The sequence below is a fragment of the Bufo bufo genome, chromosome 6 (assembly GCF_905171765.1).
Source record: "Bufo bufo chromosome 6, aBufBuf1.1, whole genome shotgun sequence".
In the NCBI taxonomy this organism is placed as follows: Eukaryota; Metazoa; Chordata; class Amphibia; order Anura; family Bufonidae; genus Bufo; species Bufo bufo.
This window is the reverse complement of record NC_053394.1, coordinates 178,137,037-178,153,485: the sequence shown is the minus strand read 5'-3', so window position 1 is coordinate 178,153,485 and position 16,449 is coordinate 178,137,037. Positions and strand designations below refer to the sequence as shown.

The 16,449-nt window shown below is 44.8% G+C and overlaps 1 protein-coding gene across 2 annotated transcripts in view; it reads left to right on the top strand.

Moving 5' to 3' along the window:
- LOC121003407 (oocyte zinc finger protein XlCOF7.1-like) overlaps positions 1-16,449 on the top strand; it is a 47,917-nt gene that overhangs the window by 19,623 nt on the left and 11,845 nt on the right. For both annotated transcript variants that reach the window (XM_040435250.1, XM_040435249.1), the window contains exons 5-6: positions 2,928-3,013; positions 3,525-3,633. In XM_040435250.1, coding sequence (XP_040291184.1) covers positions 2,928-3,013; positions 3,525-3,633 — 195 coding nt within the window. The remainder of the gene's footprint in view (positions 1-2,927; positions 3,014-3,524; positions 3,634-16,449) is intronic.

Below are 16,449 nucleotides of genomic sequence, written 5' to 3'. Positions count from 1 at the left end.
GGCTAATTTTTTGCGGGGTGATTTGTACTTTTACCAATTTGAAGTGTGTGCAACTTTTTGATCATTCTAAAAAAAATTATTGGGGAGTTAGTGACAAAAAATGGCGAATTGGCTGTTTTTATATTTTTTCCTGTTACGCCATTTGCCGTATGGCATCAATATTGTTATATTTTAATTGTATGGGTATTTTTGCATATTTTTTTTTAAGAAAAGGGGGGTGATTTGAATATATATATATATATATATATATATATATATATATAAAAAATATATATATATATATATATATGTAAAAAAGAGAGCAGCACTCCTAGGATAAAACAAAATCCAAAAGATTTATTCACCCATAGTGTGGCGACATTTCGGCTCTACAATTGAGCCTTTCTCAAGCAATACATGGGACTCAGTGACTCAAATATACAGTATACACCCACATCATTAACAAGGTGTCACATGATCGTTACAATACAAATAATTTTTAACCATCTATTGTGTCATGATTACAAAAGATAAAGAGATACATGTGTATAAATCAATAATTATAATACATCCATAAATATACCTATACATGCAATATATCTAGTGCTGTGTTAAAATAAAACAACCATAAAATCACATCTGAAATCACATATGAAAGTTATAGCTGTACTGCAGCTATAACTTCCGCCACTTTCTGGTGAAAGTTATAGTAAATGCGGTGGGCTGCACTAAGCCACGCCCCCTTTTCTTGGCACTTTAGAAAGGTGCCAGAACCTCTAAAAGTCACAAATTATGGTGCACAGACACGGTGCGCCATATTGTGCGACTTACTTACACCACAATTGTGGCGTACAAACATTCATAAGTGTCCTCCACTGTCTTTCCTGGAAACACTGGGCAGGTGGCAGCAACAGCCTCTGCTACAGGTAGCAGCAAGAAAAAATGGAGGCACCTCACAACTGAGCTTTAAAGAGGTTCTGCCCTAGTTATAAAATTGGTGAACTTGGGGTGTTAAGGTTGAGCGGCATATACATAGAACCTGCCAACTTTTCATGGACGGACCCGCACCTATCAGACAACAGGGGCATAGCCTAGCGATATGCCCCCATTGTCTGTGATAGGAATACCCCTTTAATTCCAGGGGTATTCAGAGTAGCAGGGCTCCTGACTGCTGACACAACAGCTGTTTTGTGTCTCACGTGTCAAGGTGCCTCACAAGAAAGGCCTTGAGCGGCACGATTCGTCACATCAGCAGGACTTCTTCCCTTGTTGATGGGCTGTCCCTGCAGGTGAAGAAGCACCCATCCGCAGCTAGATTGAAAGGCCTGGATATTTAGCCCAGCCCTGACAATTAGCATAGCAAGGGCAGAGGCTTGACTTTGGAGCAGCGACTGCACAGGGAGAGGCAGAGGAGAAACATTGGAAGATTTGGATTAAGCATGCAGCAGAGTTAAGAATAAATTGGAAAGGTGCTAGAGTGTTCCATGGGAAACCACAGAGGACAATGTTGTAGTAGTCCAGGCAGGAGATGATGAAGGTATACCCTAGCATTTAGTTGACTAGGCATTGAAGAAGTAGCAGATTTGAGAAACATTGATCATTATAGAGGTGGTATTAAAAGCCTTGGTGAGCAGTCCCCAGTGAGGTATACAAGGAGAAAAATAGTGGTCCCAGGATAGCCTTGAGGGACACCAACAGGAAGAAGTCATGATGAGGAGGTGGTGTGTGAATGACAGACACCGAATGTTCAGTTGGGGAGGTAAGGAAATTCTGGAGAGGGTCAAGTCTCTGCTGCCAAGGAATGAGAGAGTTTGGAGGGAGTGTTCAACTGTGTCAAAGGCAGATGACAGGTCAAGGTAGAGGTGTACAGATTGTTACATCGCCAGCATGTGCACTGCTCACCTGCTTTTTCGCTCTGGTCTTCCCTCCACGCAGGCTTGACAGTTAGGCCCTTCTCTCTTCCCATAGGGCGCGCACCCCCTCCCACTCCTAAAGAGCCGATACGAGTGCCTCTGTCCCCTCTTTCACATCCACTGGTGTAGCTCTGTCCCTCCACATAGGTTGTTGCCTGCCTCTTGACAGTTAGACCCCTCTCTCTGCCCGTAGGGCATGCACTCTTTACCACTCTTAAAGAGTAAGCATGAGGCATCCTAATCTTTGCTAGCCATAGGCTGGCCACCTTGGTGTACTTAAGGTACCAATCTCTGTGAGTAGCTGCATGAACAATATATTCTATTCAGCTAGTGTCCTGCAAAGGTGTGCTGTTCTACGTTTGTCCCGGATTTAACCCTTCACTGCTTGACCTGAGCTGTGTCTGATCTCTGTTGTGACCCTGAGTTTCCTGCCCTGACCGAGGACTGTTGATCTGGCTTCAGTGGGGCAAACTTTGTTAAGTCTTCGATTCTACAAAATTTTAAAACATCAGTCCGAAGTTGGCTTCGGTACCAAGATACTAGTCTGTACCTACGCCGACTTCGGATTGCTGTTTTAAAAAGTTTTTCACCAAAGTATTGCATGAGTTAGGATTTAACAAAATTTAAGCCCATACATTTTAATGTCTTCGTACAGCATTAAAACAAAGTTGGGGAATGAATCAACTTCGGCTCTTGGATCCGAAGTGCGATTCGCTCACCCCTAATTATAATGTATTTGGAACGTTGTAATTGTTGATTATCACTGTAGGAACCATTTTCTGTTGCATCCTACATCAAGCATTTTGCATGCACAGTAAACCTTATGTTAAAAATTTGTATTTGAATCTTGGGGGAAAATTGAACAGTTGCAGACAGATTTTAGCTGATAGCCGGGTGACATTTCGATCAATGTTTTGTCAAGAAACTTTTCCAACAACTTTTATTGGAGACAGCATTTTTAGGATCACTTAAATAGATCCAACATTTCATCACATATAAAAATGTATTTACTGTAAGTGTGTGTGTTTCCTATAGATACATCCAGTAAGCAAAGTAAACCCAAGAGATCTCCCAGTCGTCTTTATTTCCAGGATTGTCCAGTGGAAAAGCAGTTTCATCAGGTAAACGGAGAAGTTTCACCATATACTTTATATGATCTGTAGAGAAGACATCTCCTTCTGTTTTGGATTCAGTTATGACTCGTTATCATCAGCCTATTACACAGGCCAATGCAAAGTGAATGTTGGAGGAACTATTGCTACCACAGTCATTCCTTCCTTATTCAGTTCTGTTGATTACACAGGGAGATGTACTGTCTGATAATCAGCATCTTTCATCCTGAAGAAATATTCAAATCACCTGACAAACAAGAGTTTGCTCGTTTATCGGCTGATCAAAGTTATGATTATACAGGCCAATTATCGGGAATGAAGGTTCTTTTGAACCTAATAGGGCCGTTAGAGAGTCTTAGCAGTGCTAATGTATGTGCTATAAACTATGGCCAGCGTAAGGAGACCTGTGGTTGGTTAGATAATGTACATACTGTTGACATTGGACTTTTGATTTGGTTTCAACTAGAATTTTCCAATTGTCTCTTAAAATGTATGTTATTTGTTTGACTGGTCGATACAGGTTGAAGATCTGTCCGATATTAAAGTTATTGTAAAGGAAGAAGAGGATACATTTGTTTGGAGTGAGCAGCAGTGTAAGGAGGAGAACATCCCTACAGATATCAGTCCAGGTAAGTTATGACCAAAAAAATATAATGTTGTGCTACTAAAAGTTAGAGCGCAGTGGCATCTTCCATGATAATGACAGATTATGTGTAGGGAGCAGTTATTGTATAGTACTAACCATCAATAATTAACTCGACAGTTACCATTTGACAAATGCCACCATTTTGTCCTGCAAGTGATGTGAATACATGGGGCTTCATTGTGAAGCAGATAACAAAATCCTACAAATTGTATAGCACCATGCTGGTTTTGAGGACCTTTCCTAAGCAATTGAATGTGATGCTAAAATAAATAAAGCATGCCAGAAGAGAGCAGAGAACAAAAGAAAATTAAAAGGACCTTTCAAAGCAGTGTTTCTCAATACCAATCGTCAGGGCCCACCTGCCGGTCCTAATTGAATACCTCTGATAAGTCCTGATACACTGACAATGACGATATCACCTTCTTAATACTAAGGCTACTTTCACATCTGCGTTTTCCTTTCTGGTTTTGAGATCCGTCATAGGATCTCAAAACTGGAGGAAAACGCTTCAGTTGTGTTCCCATTCATTGTGAATCGGGACAAAACTGAACAAACCAGAACGGAGTGCACCAGAATGCATTCCATTCCGGTTTGTTGGGTTCCCATGCCGGACACAAAACCCCTGCAAGCAGTGTTTTTGTGTGCCGCATGGGAAACTGAACATGCTGGATCCGGCACCAAAAACCTTGTAAGTCAATGATGCCGGATCCGTTTTTTTTCCAGATTTTTACAATGGTTTTAGTGCCAAATCCAGCATGTTCAGTTTCCCTTTGCGGCACACAAAAACGCTGCTTGCAGCGGCATGTTAAGTTTCGATATAATACAACCGGATCCGTTCTGAATAGATGCAGCCGGTTGTATTATTCAAACTGGGATAGATGAACACTGAAATGTATCAGGCGCGGCATCCAGCAGCACGCCTGGTTATCACAGCCTGGCATACGCCGCAGGCGTATGTACCGTATTTGGTTCTACTTTCAGCTACTGAGGAACAGAAATTCCACTGATATATAGAGGCCATCCTTTCATTTGCAGTATAGTCAATTTCTTAGTCATAGAAGTACATAACGTCATAAAGTTGGGAAATTATGTCCCTGTTTCAAACTGCACCCACACCTCAGAGTGGCTTGGTTTTAAAAGATCTGCTTGCTCAGTTTCCACAACATGGTGCAGCTGTAAGATATCATTTTTGATTAGCTAAATTCATGCTTCAGTGTATATTAAATATTATTTCTATTATTGTTTAATATTCATCATGAGGTTAGACCTGGAGGACTTTTAATCTAGTGAATTATTTTTAAGTGTAAAACATGCCCCTCATATAGATTATACTCACCCCGCTCCCTGGCACCTGCGTCGCTTCTGGTCCCTGCACGCCTGCTGCTGCATCTCCGCGGGTGACGCTAGGGTGGCTCGTCCCCGTCTCGGCCTGCTATTGGCTGACCCCCCTTCCCCGGATGTTTTGATCCGCACGGCGGGGAGATGCAGCGGGTGCCGGGGAGTGGGGTAAGTCTAATCTATGAGGGGCCTGGACATTGGGTGGCATGTTTTACACTTTAGATAACGCCTTTAATTTTAGGTTACTGCATTATCAGAACAGAGAAGATGTCTTTTCTGTGAGTTACCCTGGAATCTGTCTACAGGTCTCTTCTATGTGGAGATATGATCAGTTGAAGCTAGAGGCTCAAGGCCTGATAGGTTCTTTCCGATAACAACTCTGTGGATAACAGAAATCAGATGGGGACATACGAAGACATAATCACTAAATTGGGTTCTTGATGAGTAAACAGGTTTTCATCTTTTATCAAAGTTAAACGTTCTTCAACTTTCTAACATAATGTTGATCACAGACTTTCAACCCCTAAGATGCTGTGATCAATAGACACCACGGCATCTATGTGATTATTTTCTGTGAGTGCTGCAGTCCTGGGGACTAAACAGCTCCGCTACACCAAGATCGAGGAATTAATTTGGCTGCTATGGCAGCCTTGGGCCTTCTGAAGGCTCTGAAGCCTGTCCTAGCGAAATTTCAATCCTACTCACATTGTGGCAGGCAGTCCATGGGAGAAGCAATCAGACGATCGCATGCTGAATTTGCCTAAGGGTACTAAAAATAAATGTAAAAAAACTCCCCAAAAAATATAAGAATTGAAATCACCTCCCTTTTTCCATGTTAACCCTTTAACCCCAAAGGTTTTTAATTTTTGTGTCTTCGTTTTTCACTCCCTGCCTCTCTGGGGCCATCATTTTTTTTCTTTTTCTGTTCATAAAGCTGTATGAGGGCATGTTTTTTGCGGGACAAGTTGGCACCATTTAATATTGCATACGATGCAGTGGGATGCTGAAAAAAAAATTCCAAATGGGATAGAATTTGAAACAAAAAACAACAAAATTCCACCACACTTATATGGGTTTAGTTTTTACGACTTTCCCCTAAAATGGTAAAACTGACCTGTTACCTTCTTTCTCCAGGTCAGTACGATTACGGTGATATCATTTATATACCGTATTTTTCACCCCCATAAGACTCACCGGCCCATAAGACGCACCTAGGTTTTAGAGGAGGAAAAAAATATATATCATTTTCATTACACCTCAAGTCAGACCCCCAATCAGACCTCAGATGAGACCCCCAACCCTCATATCAGTCCTCCATGCCTCATATCAGCCCCCAGCCATATGTTAATCATCCCCCAGTCATATATGATCAGCCCCCAGTAATATATAATCAGCCGCCAGTCATATATAATTCAGCCCCCAGCCATAATGTAGCCCCCTGCTGCATTATGGCTGCAGCCCCCAGCCTCAGATCACAAAATAAATAAAGCACTTACCTCTCCTGCTCTTGGACGCTGCCGCTCCTCACCGCCCGCGATCTTCTTCGTTCTCCTGCGTCGGCTGTGCTGTGAACTAGCGCACACAGCCGGAGGTCACAGAGCGCCCTCACGCTGTGCACAGCCTTCACAGCCGACAGCCGAGGGCCAGGAAGCGGTGAGTACAGAGCCTTCACCACTTCCTGGTCCTCCGGTCCTAATGAGCACTTCCATAATGTGAGCGCTTATTAATATTCGCCCATAAGATGCAGGGGCATTTTCCCCCCACTTGTGCGTCTTATGGGCCGAAAAATCCGGAATTTTTTATTTATTTTAATGCTGGAAAAAAAAAAATTAAAAAAAATATTTTTTTGTTTTCATCGCCATATTTTTTGTAGTGTGTACGGAGCTGTTTAAGGGATAATTTTTTTGCGGGGCAATCTACGTTTCATTTATACTATTGGGGTGTCCATGACTTGTGGATTAGTTTTTCTTCAATTTCTTGTGGGAGGTAAAGAGACCATTTTGATTTAGATTTTTTTTTGTTTCGGCGTTTGCTGTATGTGATAAATATTTTTATATTTTAATAGTACAGGCGTTTTCGCATACGTTGATTCCCATGTTTATTTTTTTTATTGCATATCTATTATGAATTTGGGGAAAGATGGCTGGCTGATTTAAACTCTTAACTCAGTAATGTACGGAGTACATTTTATCAATGGGGAACAGGCAGCGCATATTGCTGCTCCTGCCTGTCCTCCCGGAGGATTACTAACTTATGGCATAGCACATGGGTACCCTATACCCATGTACTGTGCCAGGATTAGCTGAGCTGAGCGGGCTCCTGCTTCTGCCTGCTCCTCTAAGCTAAAAGCTGACAAGCAGTTCTCTTATCTTAGTGGAGCAGGCAGAAGCAGGAGCCCACTCAGCTAATCCTGGCATAGTACATCGGTACAGGGTAGCCATGTGCCATGACAAGAGTTAGTAATCGTCCAGGGAGCACAGGCATGAGCAGCAATATGCGCTCCTGCCCATACTCACAGCGTTGCTGTGGCCCTATTCATAAAATGTCTACAACCCGTACTCCGTACATCGCTGAGCTGTCAACGGCGTACAGAGAACAGAGTTTTAAGCGCACACTGAATGGTGCGCTTTAGGCAGGGAAAAGTGTAGTAAAAATCCTAAATTGATTAATTAAGTATGTTAGAGATAGTTTTATTAGGGCATTAGGGACATCATATTAAAAGTTTACATAAAGGTTTAGTTACTCTTTAACTTGAACAAGCAACCATCAGATAGATTCTCTCATAGACATCAGTGCATAACCATTGTTGTTTATGAGAATTACACTGTGTTTTTATGGAGCCCTGCCACAGGCAGGGGTCTTTATAGCAACCTATCTACGGCAGCCTTGGAACATTCAGGAGGACCGAGGCTGCCGCACACATTATCCGTCTCCACCAATCCCGACTAGGGGGAGCTGTTGCGAGCCTGTGCTCCCAGGTTTTTTGAGCTCCCAGATGCCATGGCTGTTTGACCATGGCATCTGAAGGGTTAAATGTGTGCTATCAACGTTATCGTCGTTTTTCTTTGGATGAACCGGGGCTCAGTTACTTAGTTATGAGACTTTTTCCTAATATGCAAATTATACATTTGCTGCAATGAGGGAGTCATCCTTGCGCTTTCTGTATCCAAGCTCCACTCCTTTCTGTGGCCAAGCCCCTCCCTCGCTGCTTTGCCACTGCCTGACCCTATCAATCAAATCAACAAGGGAGGGGCTTGGCCACAGAAAGGAGTGGAGCTTGGGTGCATAAAGCGCAAGGATGACTCCCTCATTGCAGCAAAGGTATAATTTGCTAATCTGGGGTGAAATAATAAATGAAACCCTTGACAAGTGACTCCCCCTTTGGAAACTCTGCCCATCAAGGTATTAAAGGGCTTGTCTCATCATGGACAATGGGGGCATATCGCTAGGATATGTCCCCCATTGTCTATATGTGCGGGACCCGCACCTATATTGAGAACGGAGCCCCGCAAGGTGGTGGCTGGAGGACTTTGAGCCGGCCACCACCAAGCCGGATCCCCATAGAAGTGAATGGGAGGAGCATACCGTGCGCGCGCAGCCCCCGCTCCCATTCATTTCTGTTGGGCTGACGAAAATGAATGGAGGGCGGCTGCGCATGCACAGTGCGCCCTCCTTCACTTGCGGGGCTCCGTTCTCGATATAGGTACAGGTCCCAGCGATGGGACCTGCACCTATAAGACAATGGGGGCATATCCTAGCGATATGCCCCCATTGTCCATGATGAGACAACCCCTTTAAGGAGAGAACATTTTGACGACACAGGTATTCTGCATCAATGAATGCGCAGTGAACTCTATAAAGTTTTCCATAGATATGTTATTTCAGTGCCCAGCATGTGCCATCTGAGACACATAACGCCCCTTAAATTGTTAGACTGGGTACTGAAATGCCTTAAAGAGGACCTTTCATGGGTACGAACATTGTAAGATAACTATTTGGACATGTAGAGCGGCGCCCAGGGATCTCACTGCATTTAGTATTATCCCTGGGCGCCGCTGTGGCCCCTTTACCTTCTCCCGCGTTGTATGGTAATTGCCACTATCGGTTCACCAGGGAAGATTCTGCCCTGTCTCTGGCGAACCGATAGTAGCAATTACCATACAGCGCTGGAGAGGTTAACGGGGCCACAGCGGGCTAACGGAGCGGCGCCCAGGCATAATAGTAAGTGCAGTGAGATCCCTGGGCATCTTACAATGTTTGAACCCATGAAAGGTCCTCTTTAAATATGGACATAAACCGCTGTTTGGGTACACTGCAGGGTTCAGAAGGGAACAACTACCTTTTGTCTTTTGCAGCCGCCATGTTGCTTTTGAACAGCATCTGGGGTACCAGTACAGCCATTTTCTAATAAGCATAATCTGTGTGAGGGCTTATTTTTTGCAGGACAAATTTCCATTTTCATCGGTTCTATTTTGGGTTACATGCAACTTTTTGAATCTTATTTTATTTTGCTTTTTGGGAAGCAGGATAAAGAAAAGGCAGCAATACTTTCATTGCTTTTTGGATTTTGTTTATATGACGTGTACTGTGCAGGAAGCATGACATGTTAACTGTATTACACAAATACCAATTTTATAATGTATTTTTTTGTTTTACCACTTTTATTCAATAAAAGCATTTTTGAAAAAAATTAAATCCATGTTTTTGTGTCACCAATATTTTGAGAGCCATATTTTTATTTTTATTTTTCTGGCAATGGTCTTGTTTGAGGGTTTGTTTTGTGGGCTGATAAAATTTTCATTTTATGGTACATCCGACTCTTTGATCGCCCGATATCATGCTTTTTCTGAGACTAGGTGACAAAAAAGGCTGTTCTGGCATTGTTTTTATTTTTATTTTTTTACAGCATTTACCTGACAAGGTAGATCATGGATATTTTTGTAGAGCCGGTCGTTATGGACATGGTGATACCAAATATGTCAATTTTTTTTTAAATAGTTCTTGATGGCTTGAAACTTTTTTAATTTTTATAAAACACATTTTTTTACTTTTTATTTTTATCCCAATAGAGGACTTTAGTGTTTGTTCATTGGTACAATGCATTACACTACATATTGTACTGTACTGCATTGTAACTGTTGATTTCAGACTGACAGTTGCCTATTAGACCCAGCCTGGGGTCTCATAGACTTCCATCGCTCGCAGACTGAGAAGCCTTTGTAAGGCCTCTGGCTGCCATAGCAACCATCGGCACCCCTCAATTACATCTTGGGAAGTCGATGGGTTGAGAGAAGGAGCCCCCTCCCTCTGTAAACCCTTCAGATGTCGTGGTCAGCATTGACCACTGCATGTAGGGGGTTAAACCGTTGGCAGTAGAGTGATCTCTGCTGCCGGCAGTTACAGCGGAGGCCTAGCTGTTAGTAGCAGCCAGAACCCTGTCTTGATTGAGTGATAGCGGCTTAATTGCCCACTGGATCAGAGCGCTGTGTGTATAGATATATAGTACATGTCAGGAACTTGCTTCCCGCTGTGCCTATACGGTGCTCATCCTTAAGGAGTTTGTAGGCAGGATCAACCATATTAAACCAGGCATATTATCAGGATTTGGTAAATCCATTCAGTGTGCATAGTCAGGTACCTAAATACACCAATATAGTCACTGGTAAGGCTCCAAAGTTATTGAAAAAAACCTACAATAATTATGCGCCACAGTGTACCAAATATGCCGAAATGTGCTCCATCCTGGTCACATACATCAGGGGTAAAGCTACTTCTATTATTTTGATCTTGGTTTAATGTATGGTTTTGCAGGGCATGTTGTTACTGTGTCCTTATCTGGGCTTGTTCACACTTCTTGCCCATGATATCTTTATGTCTGGTGGTTTATGTTCCACCTGCTTGGTGATTATTATATTCTGTAAGTGCCCCTACCATTTTGCCACAATAGTAAAATTTATGATCATTACTTAAATACTCCCATATGGTGTATGGTCACCAGTGATGACAGCTTTTTCTACCTCCTTATCCTTATTTTATGTACTGTAATGTTTACTACGGTATTGAGTCCATAAAGACTTTCATATTTTTGGTATGTTGTGGCTCATAATTCTTGTAGATATTACCTGGTATGGTTGATCGTTCTGATTAAATTGACACCTGTCTTGTGAAAATCTGTTGCAATGTTTCCAGGAAAATAAGGCTTCAGTGCACCGAGAAGTGGGGCTTAGCACCGTTTTCCAGTGCTGGCCACACCCCTTGGTGCACTGAAGCTCTCATTTGCATAAAGAATAAACATCTCTTTTCTTTGGAATGCAACAACTGATTTTCACAATAGAAAATAGTGTGTCTTCCCAGGAAATATGACTGCAGGGGCAGTTCACATAGGTACCGCTCAGGGAAGTAAAGATATGCAGAGAAGGGGAGCAGTAACAATTTTAAAACATAACTTTTAATATGTCTATTCTCCCAGGGTAGGGAGTAAAAGACCCCTTACTAACAAAAACACAAAAAGACAGACAAGACCCCTGGAGGGTTATGCCGCGTATATAACGCTGTGTACCCACACAGGTGTCATCCACCCTAGGCCTACGGTATATTAGCACCAGGGCCTATAAGGGAAGGACCATGTGATCCCTAGTATCTGAAACCCTAAGGGTGATGTTAGGATCAGACATAAAATAAATGCCCAAGGGGTGGCCCCGTCCGGAACCTTGCCCTGATGCGGAATCCCTAGGTAACCCTATCACAAAGTGACTACGGGCAGGGTCCTGTATATCAAGGCAGGTAGAGATATAAATAGTCTAAAGTAACATATATCTCAAAATCAATGATGTGAAAAAATTAAATAGCAATAAGCACAAGAGGAGTGCGTATTTATGGTGATATGTGAGCGTGTCCCAACGCGTTTCATAAGTGTAACATATCTAAAATCCACAATCTTAAACCTAAAACCCCATAAATCATCAGGGGACACGGGGTAAGGTGTTAAAGCTTAGCTCCTGTCGGTCTGACTATTACAACTGTATAAAGTATTGCAGTGTATTATAGTATAAGGGAGTGATCACTCAAGCAAATGACTCCATATCAAATTAGACCATAGACAGAGTGAGGCATATAGGAGGATGTACCTATAGAGAAACATAGACAAAAGCAGTGTGAGAAGAATGTCTAAGTGCCTATGCTGTCCACATAGTGATGGGTGCAAGCCAGTACTTACATAACTACTGGAGTGGTATCGTTCGGTATCCAGAAGTGACGGCATGGAGGTTCACCATGTCGTCCATCACATGGTGCACGCCTGACATGTAGGCCAAGGCGCGCTGTATTTAAATGAGAGGAAGGGGAGAGTCGCCGGTCAGTGCGCATGCGTCAGTACGACGTCGACCCACGTGACCAGATCAAGTCACATGATCGGGCCAGAAGGGGGTGCGGCGTCCCAACACAGCGCATGTGCCCTGAAGCCCGGCGATATCGGGTAAGGCTAAAGGGGAGGTGATGCTAATGTGACGCAGTCGCGTCACCACGCCTACCGGGCCGTCCGATGGGCGCAACTCAAGGGGGAGGAGTGGAAGGCCTCAGATCACCCCAGTATGTAGCGCCACTTGCAGTGTAATCTGCAGAAAGAGGGGGTGGAGCCAGACAAGGAAAGTAAACCGAGTGGCTACTACACCGATCTTCCCCAGGTGGGGAGAGAATAACCCCTCAGTATTTGGACCTAGTGGGACATTTTGGCCGGCTGAAATACTAGCTAGCCTGAGAGGGGAAGGGTTAAGGAGGAAAAAGCAAACAGTTGATAGTGAGGACATTAAACTATATAAATACCAAGGGAGAGACATTATATGTAGAAATGCCAATGACCCATTCAGTAATAAATACGGAGAGAACCTTATATTCTGAACTCTAGCTATGTGAGTACCAAGGGGGAAACATAAGAGGCAGAGCTGCCAATGACCCATGCAATGATATACGGGCAGGAGAACTTCATATATAGCAGCCAAAATGTAATTGTTCGTTCAGGCCATGGGGGTGGGATGTATTGAGTTTAAAGATCCACCAGCATTCACGCTGGAGGATCCGTCTATCCCAATCACCCCCCCGGAGTGGTTTGTTCACCAGTTCAATTCCCATGAACTTAATGGCTGATGTGCGGCCACCGTGTAGTGACCGAACATGTCTGGATACCGGTGTATCCCTCCCATTGCGGATGTCTCCCAAGTGTTCACTAATCCTTTTACGGAGTTCCCTCCGGGTTTTGCCCACATAACGTTGACCACACTCGCAGCTAAGTAGGTAAATCACCCCTATGCTGCGGCAGTTAATAAACTGCTTGATCATGTGGACTTTGTCCGGGGGGTTCGCCGCGAAGGATTTGCCCTTGACCAACCAGTCACAAAAACTGCAGTGGCCGCATTTGTAGCAGCCTATGGTGTCTCTGTCCAGCCATGTCCCTTGGGTCGTACCTGGACTAAAATGGCTGTGTACTAACTTGTCCCTTAGGTTGGCCCCCCTTCTGAATGTTACCGAGGGGTGCGGGCTCAGAATTTCGGCTAGGTCGGGGTCCATCAAGAGTGTCTCCCAGTTGCGACCCAGAATGCCTTTTACTTGGGTTGCAGCTGAGTCATAGGTGCCAATTATCCTTATCGTTTTTTGCTGAATCTGTGTTGGGGCGTGTGGTAGGATATAGAAGGGTAGTCCTACTGCGTCCCAATGCCTTTTGATACGCTTGTCTCAGTATTTTATCTGGGTAGCCACGTTCTGAGAACCTGGCTCTCATGATGGCTGCCTGTTGTTTGAATTCACTGAGTTCGGAACAGTTACGTCTGAGACGGATGTATTGGCCGAAAGGGATTCCACGTTTGAGTGGCGCAGGGTGGCAACTGTCCCACCTCAATAGTGAGTTTGTGGCTGTCGGTTTTTACGATATATCGTTGTCCTCAGCCCGCCCACATCATCCCTGGAAATAGCAATATCTAAAAAGGGGAGGTTATCCCTCGTGATGGAGGAGGTAAACTTAAGTCCAATAGAGTTGGTGTTTAACTCTTGGACAAAGCTATCAAATTGCCCTTCGGTCCCGCTCCACTGAATGAAAATGTCTTCTATGTAGCGGTGGAGATGAGTTTGAATTCTTATATCCCCTCCACCCGGTGACAGCAACGTTTTACTGTCTCCCCAAAGTCCACAAGGACACGACACCGATGAGGGGGCGCCCCATTGTGTCAGGGATGGGCAGCCTTTCGCAGAATGCGGGCATTTACATCGACCGTCTCCTCAGCCCGTTTGTGCAAGCGTTGCCCTCCTATGTAAGAGACACTGGGGATCTTCTAACCAAACTAGAGCACATCTGCATTGAACCCGATTGGCTCCTGGCATCAATCGACGTGGAGGCACTGTACTCCTCCATCCCTCACGATAAGGGTCTGGGGGCAGCCGCACACTTCTTAAGAGCAAGGGGGTGCCAGCATTCAGCACACAGCGACTTTGTACTGGAGCTCCTACAATTCGTTCTTACCAGGAATTTTTTCCTGTTTGATGGCCGCACGTACCACCAGCTCAGGGGCACGGCGATGGGCAGCTCTTGTGCGCCCTCGTATGCCAACCTGCTCCTGGGCTGGTAGGAGGAGACGATTGTATTTGGGGACGCGCTTAGCAAGTCCGTTGGACACGTTGCTCTTTGGTCTCGCTACATAGATGACATTTTCATTCTGTGGAGCGGGACCGAAGGGCAATTTGATAGCTTTGTCCAAGAGTTAAACACCAACTCTATTGGACTTAAGTTTACCTCCTCCATCACGAGGGATAACCTCCCCTTTTTAGATATTGCTATTTCCAGGGATGATGTGGGCGGGCTGAGGACAACGATATATCGTAAACCGACAGCCACAAACTCACTATTGAGGTGGGACAGTTGCCACCCTGCGCCACTCAAACGTGGAATCCCTTTCGGCCAATACATCCGTCTCAGACGTAACTGTTCCGAACTCAGTGAATTCAAACAACAGACAGCCATCATGAGAGCCAGGTTCTCAGAACGTGGCTACCCAGATAAAATACTGAGACAAGCGTATCAAAAGGCATTGGGACGCAGTAGGACTACCCTTCTATATCCTACCACACGCCCCAACACAGATTCAGCAAAAACGATAAGGATAATTGGCACCTATGACTCAGCTGCAACCCAAGTAAAAGGCATTCTGGGTCGCAACTGGGAGACACTCTTGATGGACCCCGACCTAGCCGAAATTCTGAGCCCGCACCCCTCGGTAACATTCAGAAGGGGGGCCAACCTAAGGGACAAGTTAGTACACAGCCATTTTAGTCCAGGTACGACCCAAGGGACATGGCTGGACAGAGACACCATAGGCTGCTACAAATGCGGCCACTGCAGTTTTTGTGACTGGTTGGTCAAGGGCAAATCCTTCGCGGCGAACCCCCCGGACAAAGTCCACATGATCAAGCAGTTTATTAACTGCCGCAGCATAGGGGTGATTTACCTACTTAGCTGCGAGTGTGGTCAACGTTATGTGGGCAAAACCCGGAGGGAACTCCGTAAAAGGATTAGTGAACACTTGGGAGACATCCGCAATGGGAGGGATACACCGGTATCCAGACATGTTCGGTCACTACACGGTGGCCGCACATCAGCCATTAAGTTCATGGGAATTGAACGGGTGAACAAACCACTCCGGGGGGGTGATTGGGATAGACGGATCCTCCAGCGTGAATGCTGGTGGATCTTTAAACTCAATACATCCCACCCCCATGGCCTGAACGAACAATTACATTTTGGCTGCTATATATGAAGTTCTCCTGCCCGTATATCATTGCATGGGTCATTGGCAGCTCTGCCTCTTATGTTTCCCCCTTGGTACTCACATAGCTAGAGTTCAGAATATAAGGTTCTCTCCGTATTTATTACTGAATGGGTCATTGGCATTTCTACATATAATGTCTCTCCCTTGGTATTTATATAGTTTAATGTCCTCACTACCAACTGTTTGCTTTTTCCTCCTTAACCCTTCCCCTCTCAGGCTAGCTAGTATTTCAGCCGGCCAAAATGTCCCACTAGGTCCAAATACTGAGGGGTTATTCTCTCCCCACCTGGGGAAGATCGGTGTAGTAGCCACTCGGTTTACTTTCCTTGTCTGGCTCCACCCCCTCTTTCTGCAGATTACACTGCAAGTGGCGCAACATACTGGGGTGATCTGAGGCCTTCCACTCCTCCCCCCTGAGTTGCGCCCATCGGACGGCCCGGTAGGCGTGGTGACGCGACTGCGTCACATTAGCATCACCTCCCCTTTAGCCTTACCCGATATCGCCGGGCTTCAGGGCACATGCGCTGTGTTGGGACGCCGCACCCCCTTCTGGCCCGATCATGTGACTTGATCTGGTCACGTGGGTCGACGTCGTACTGACGCATGCGCACTGACCGGCGACTCTCCCCTTCCTCTCATTTAAATACAGC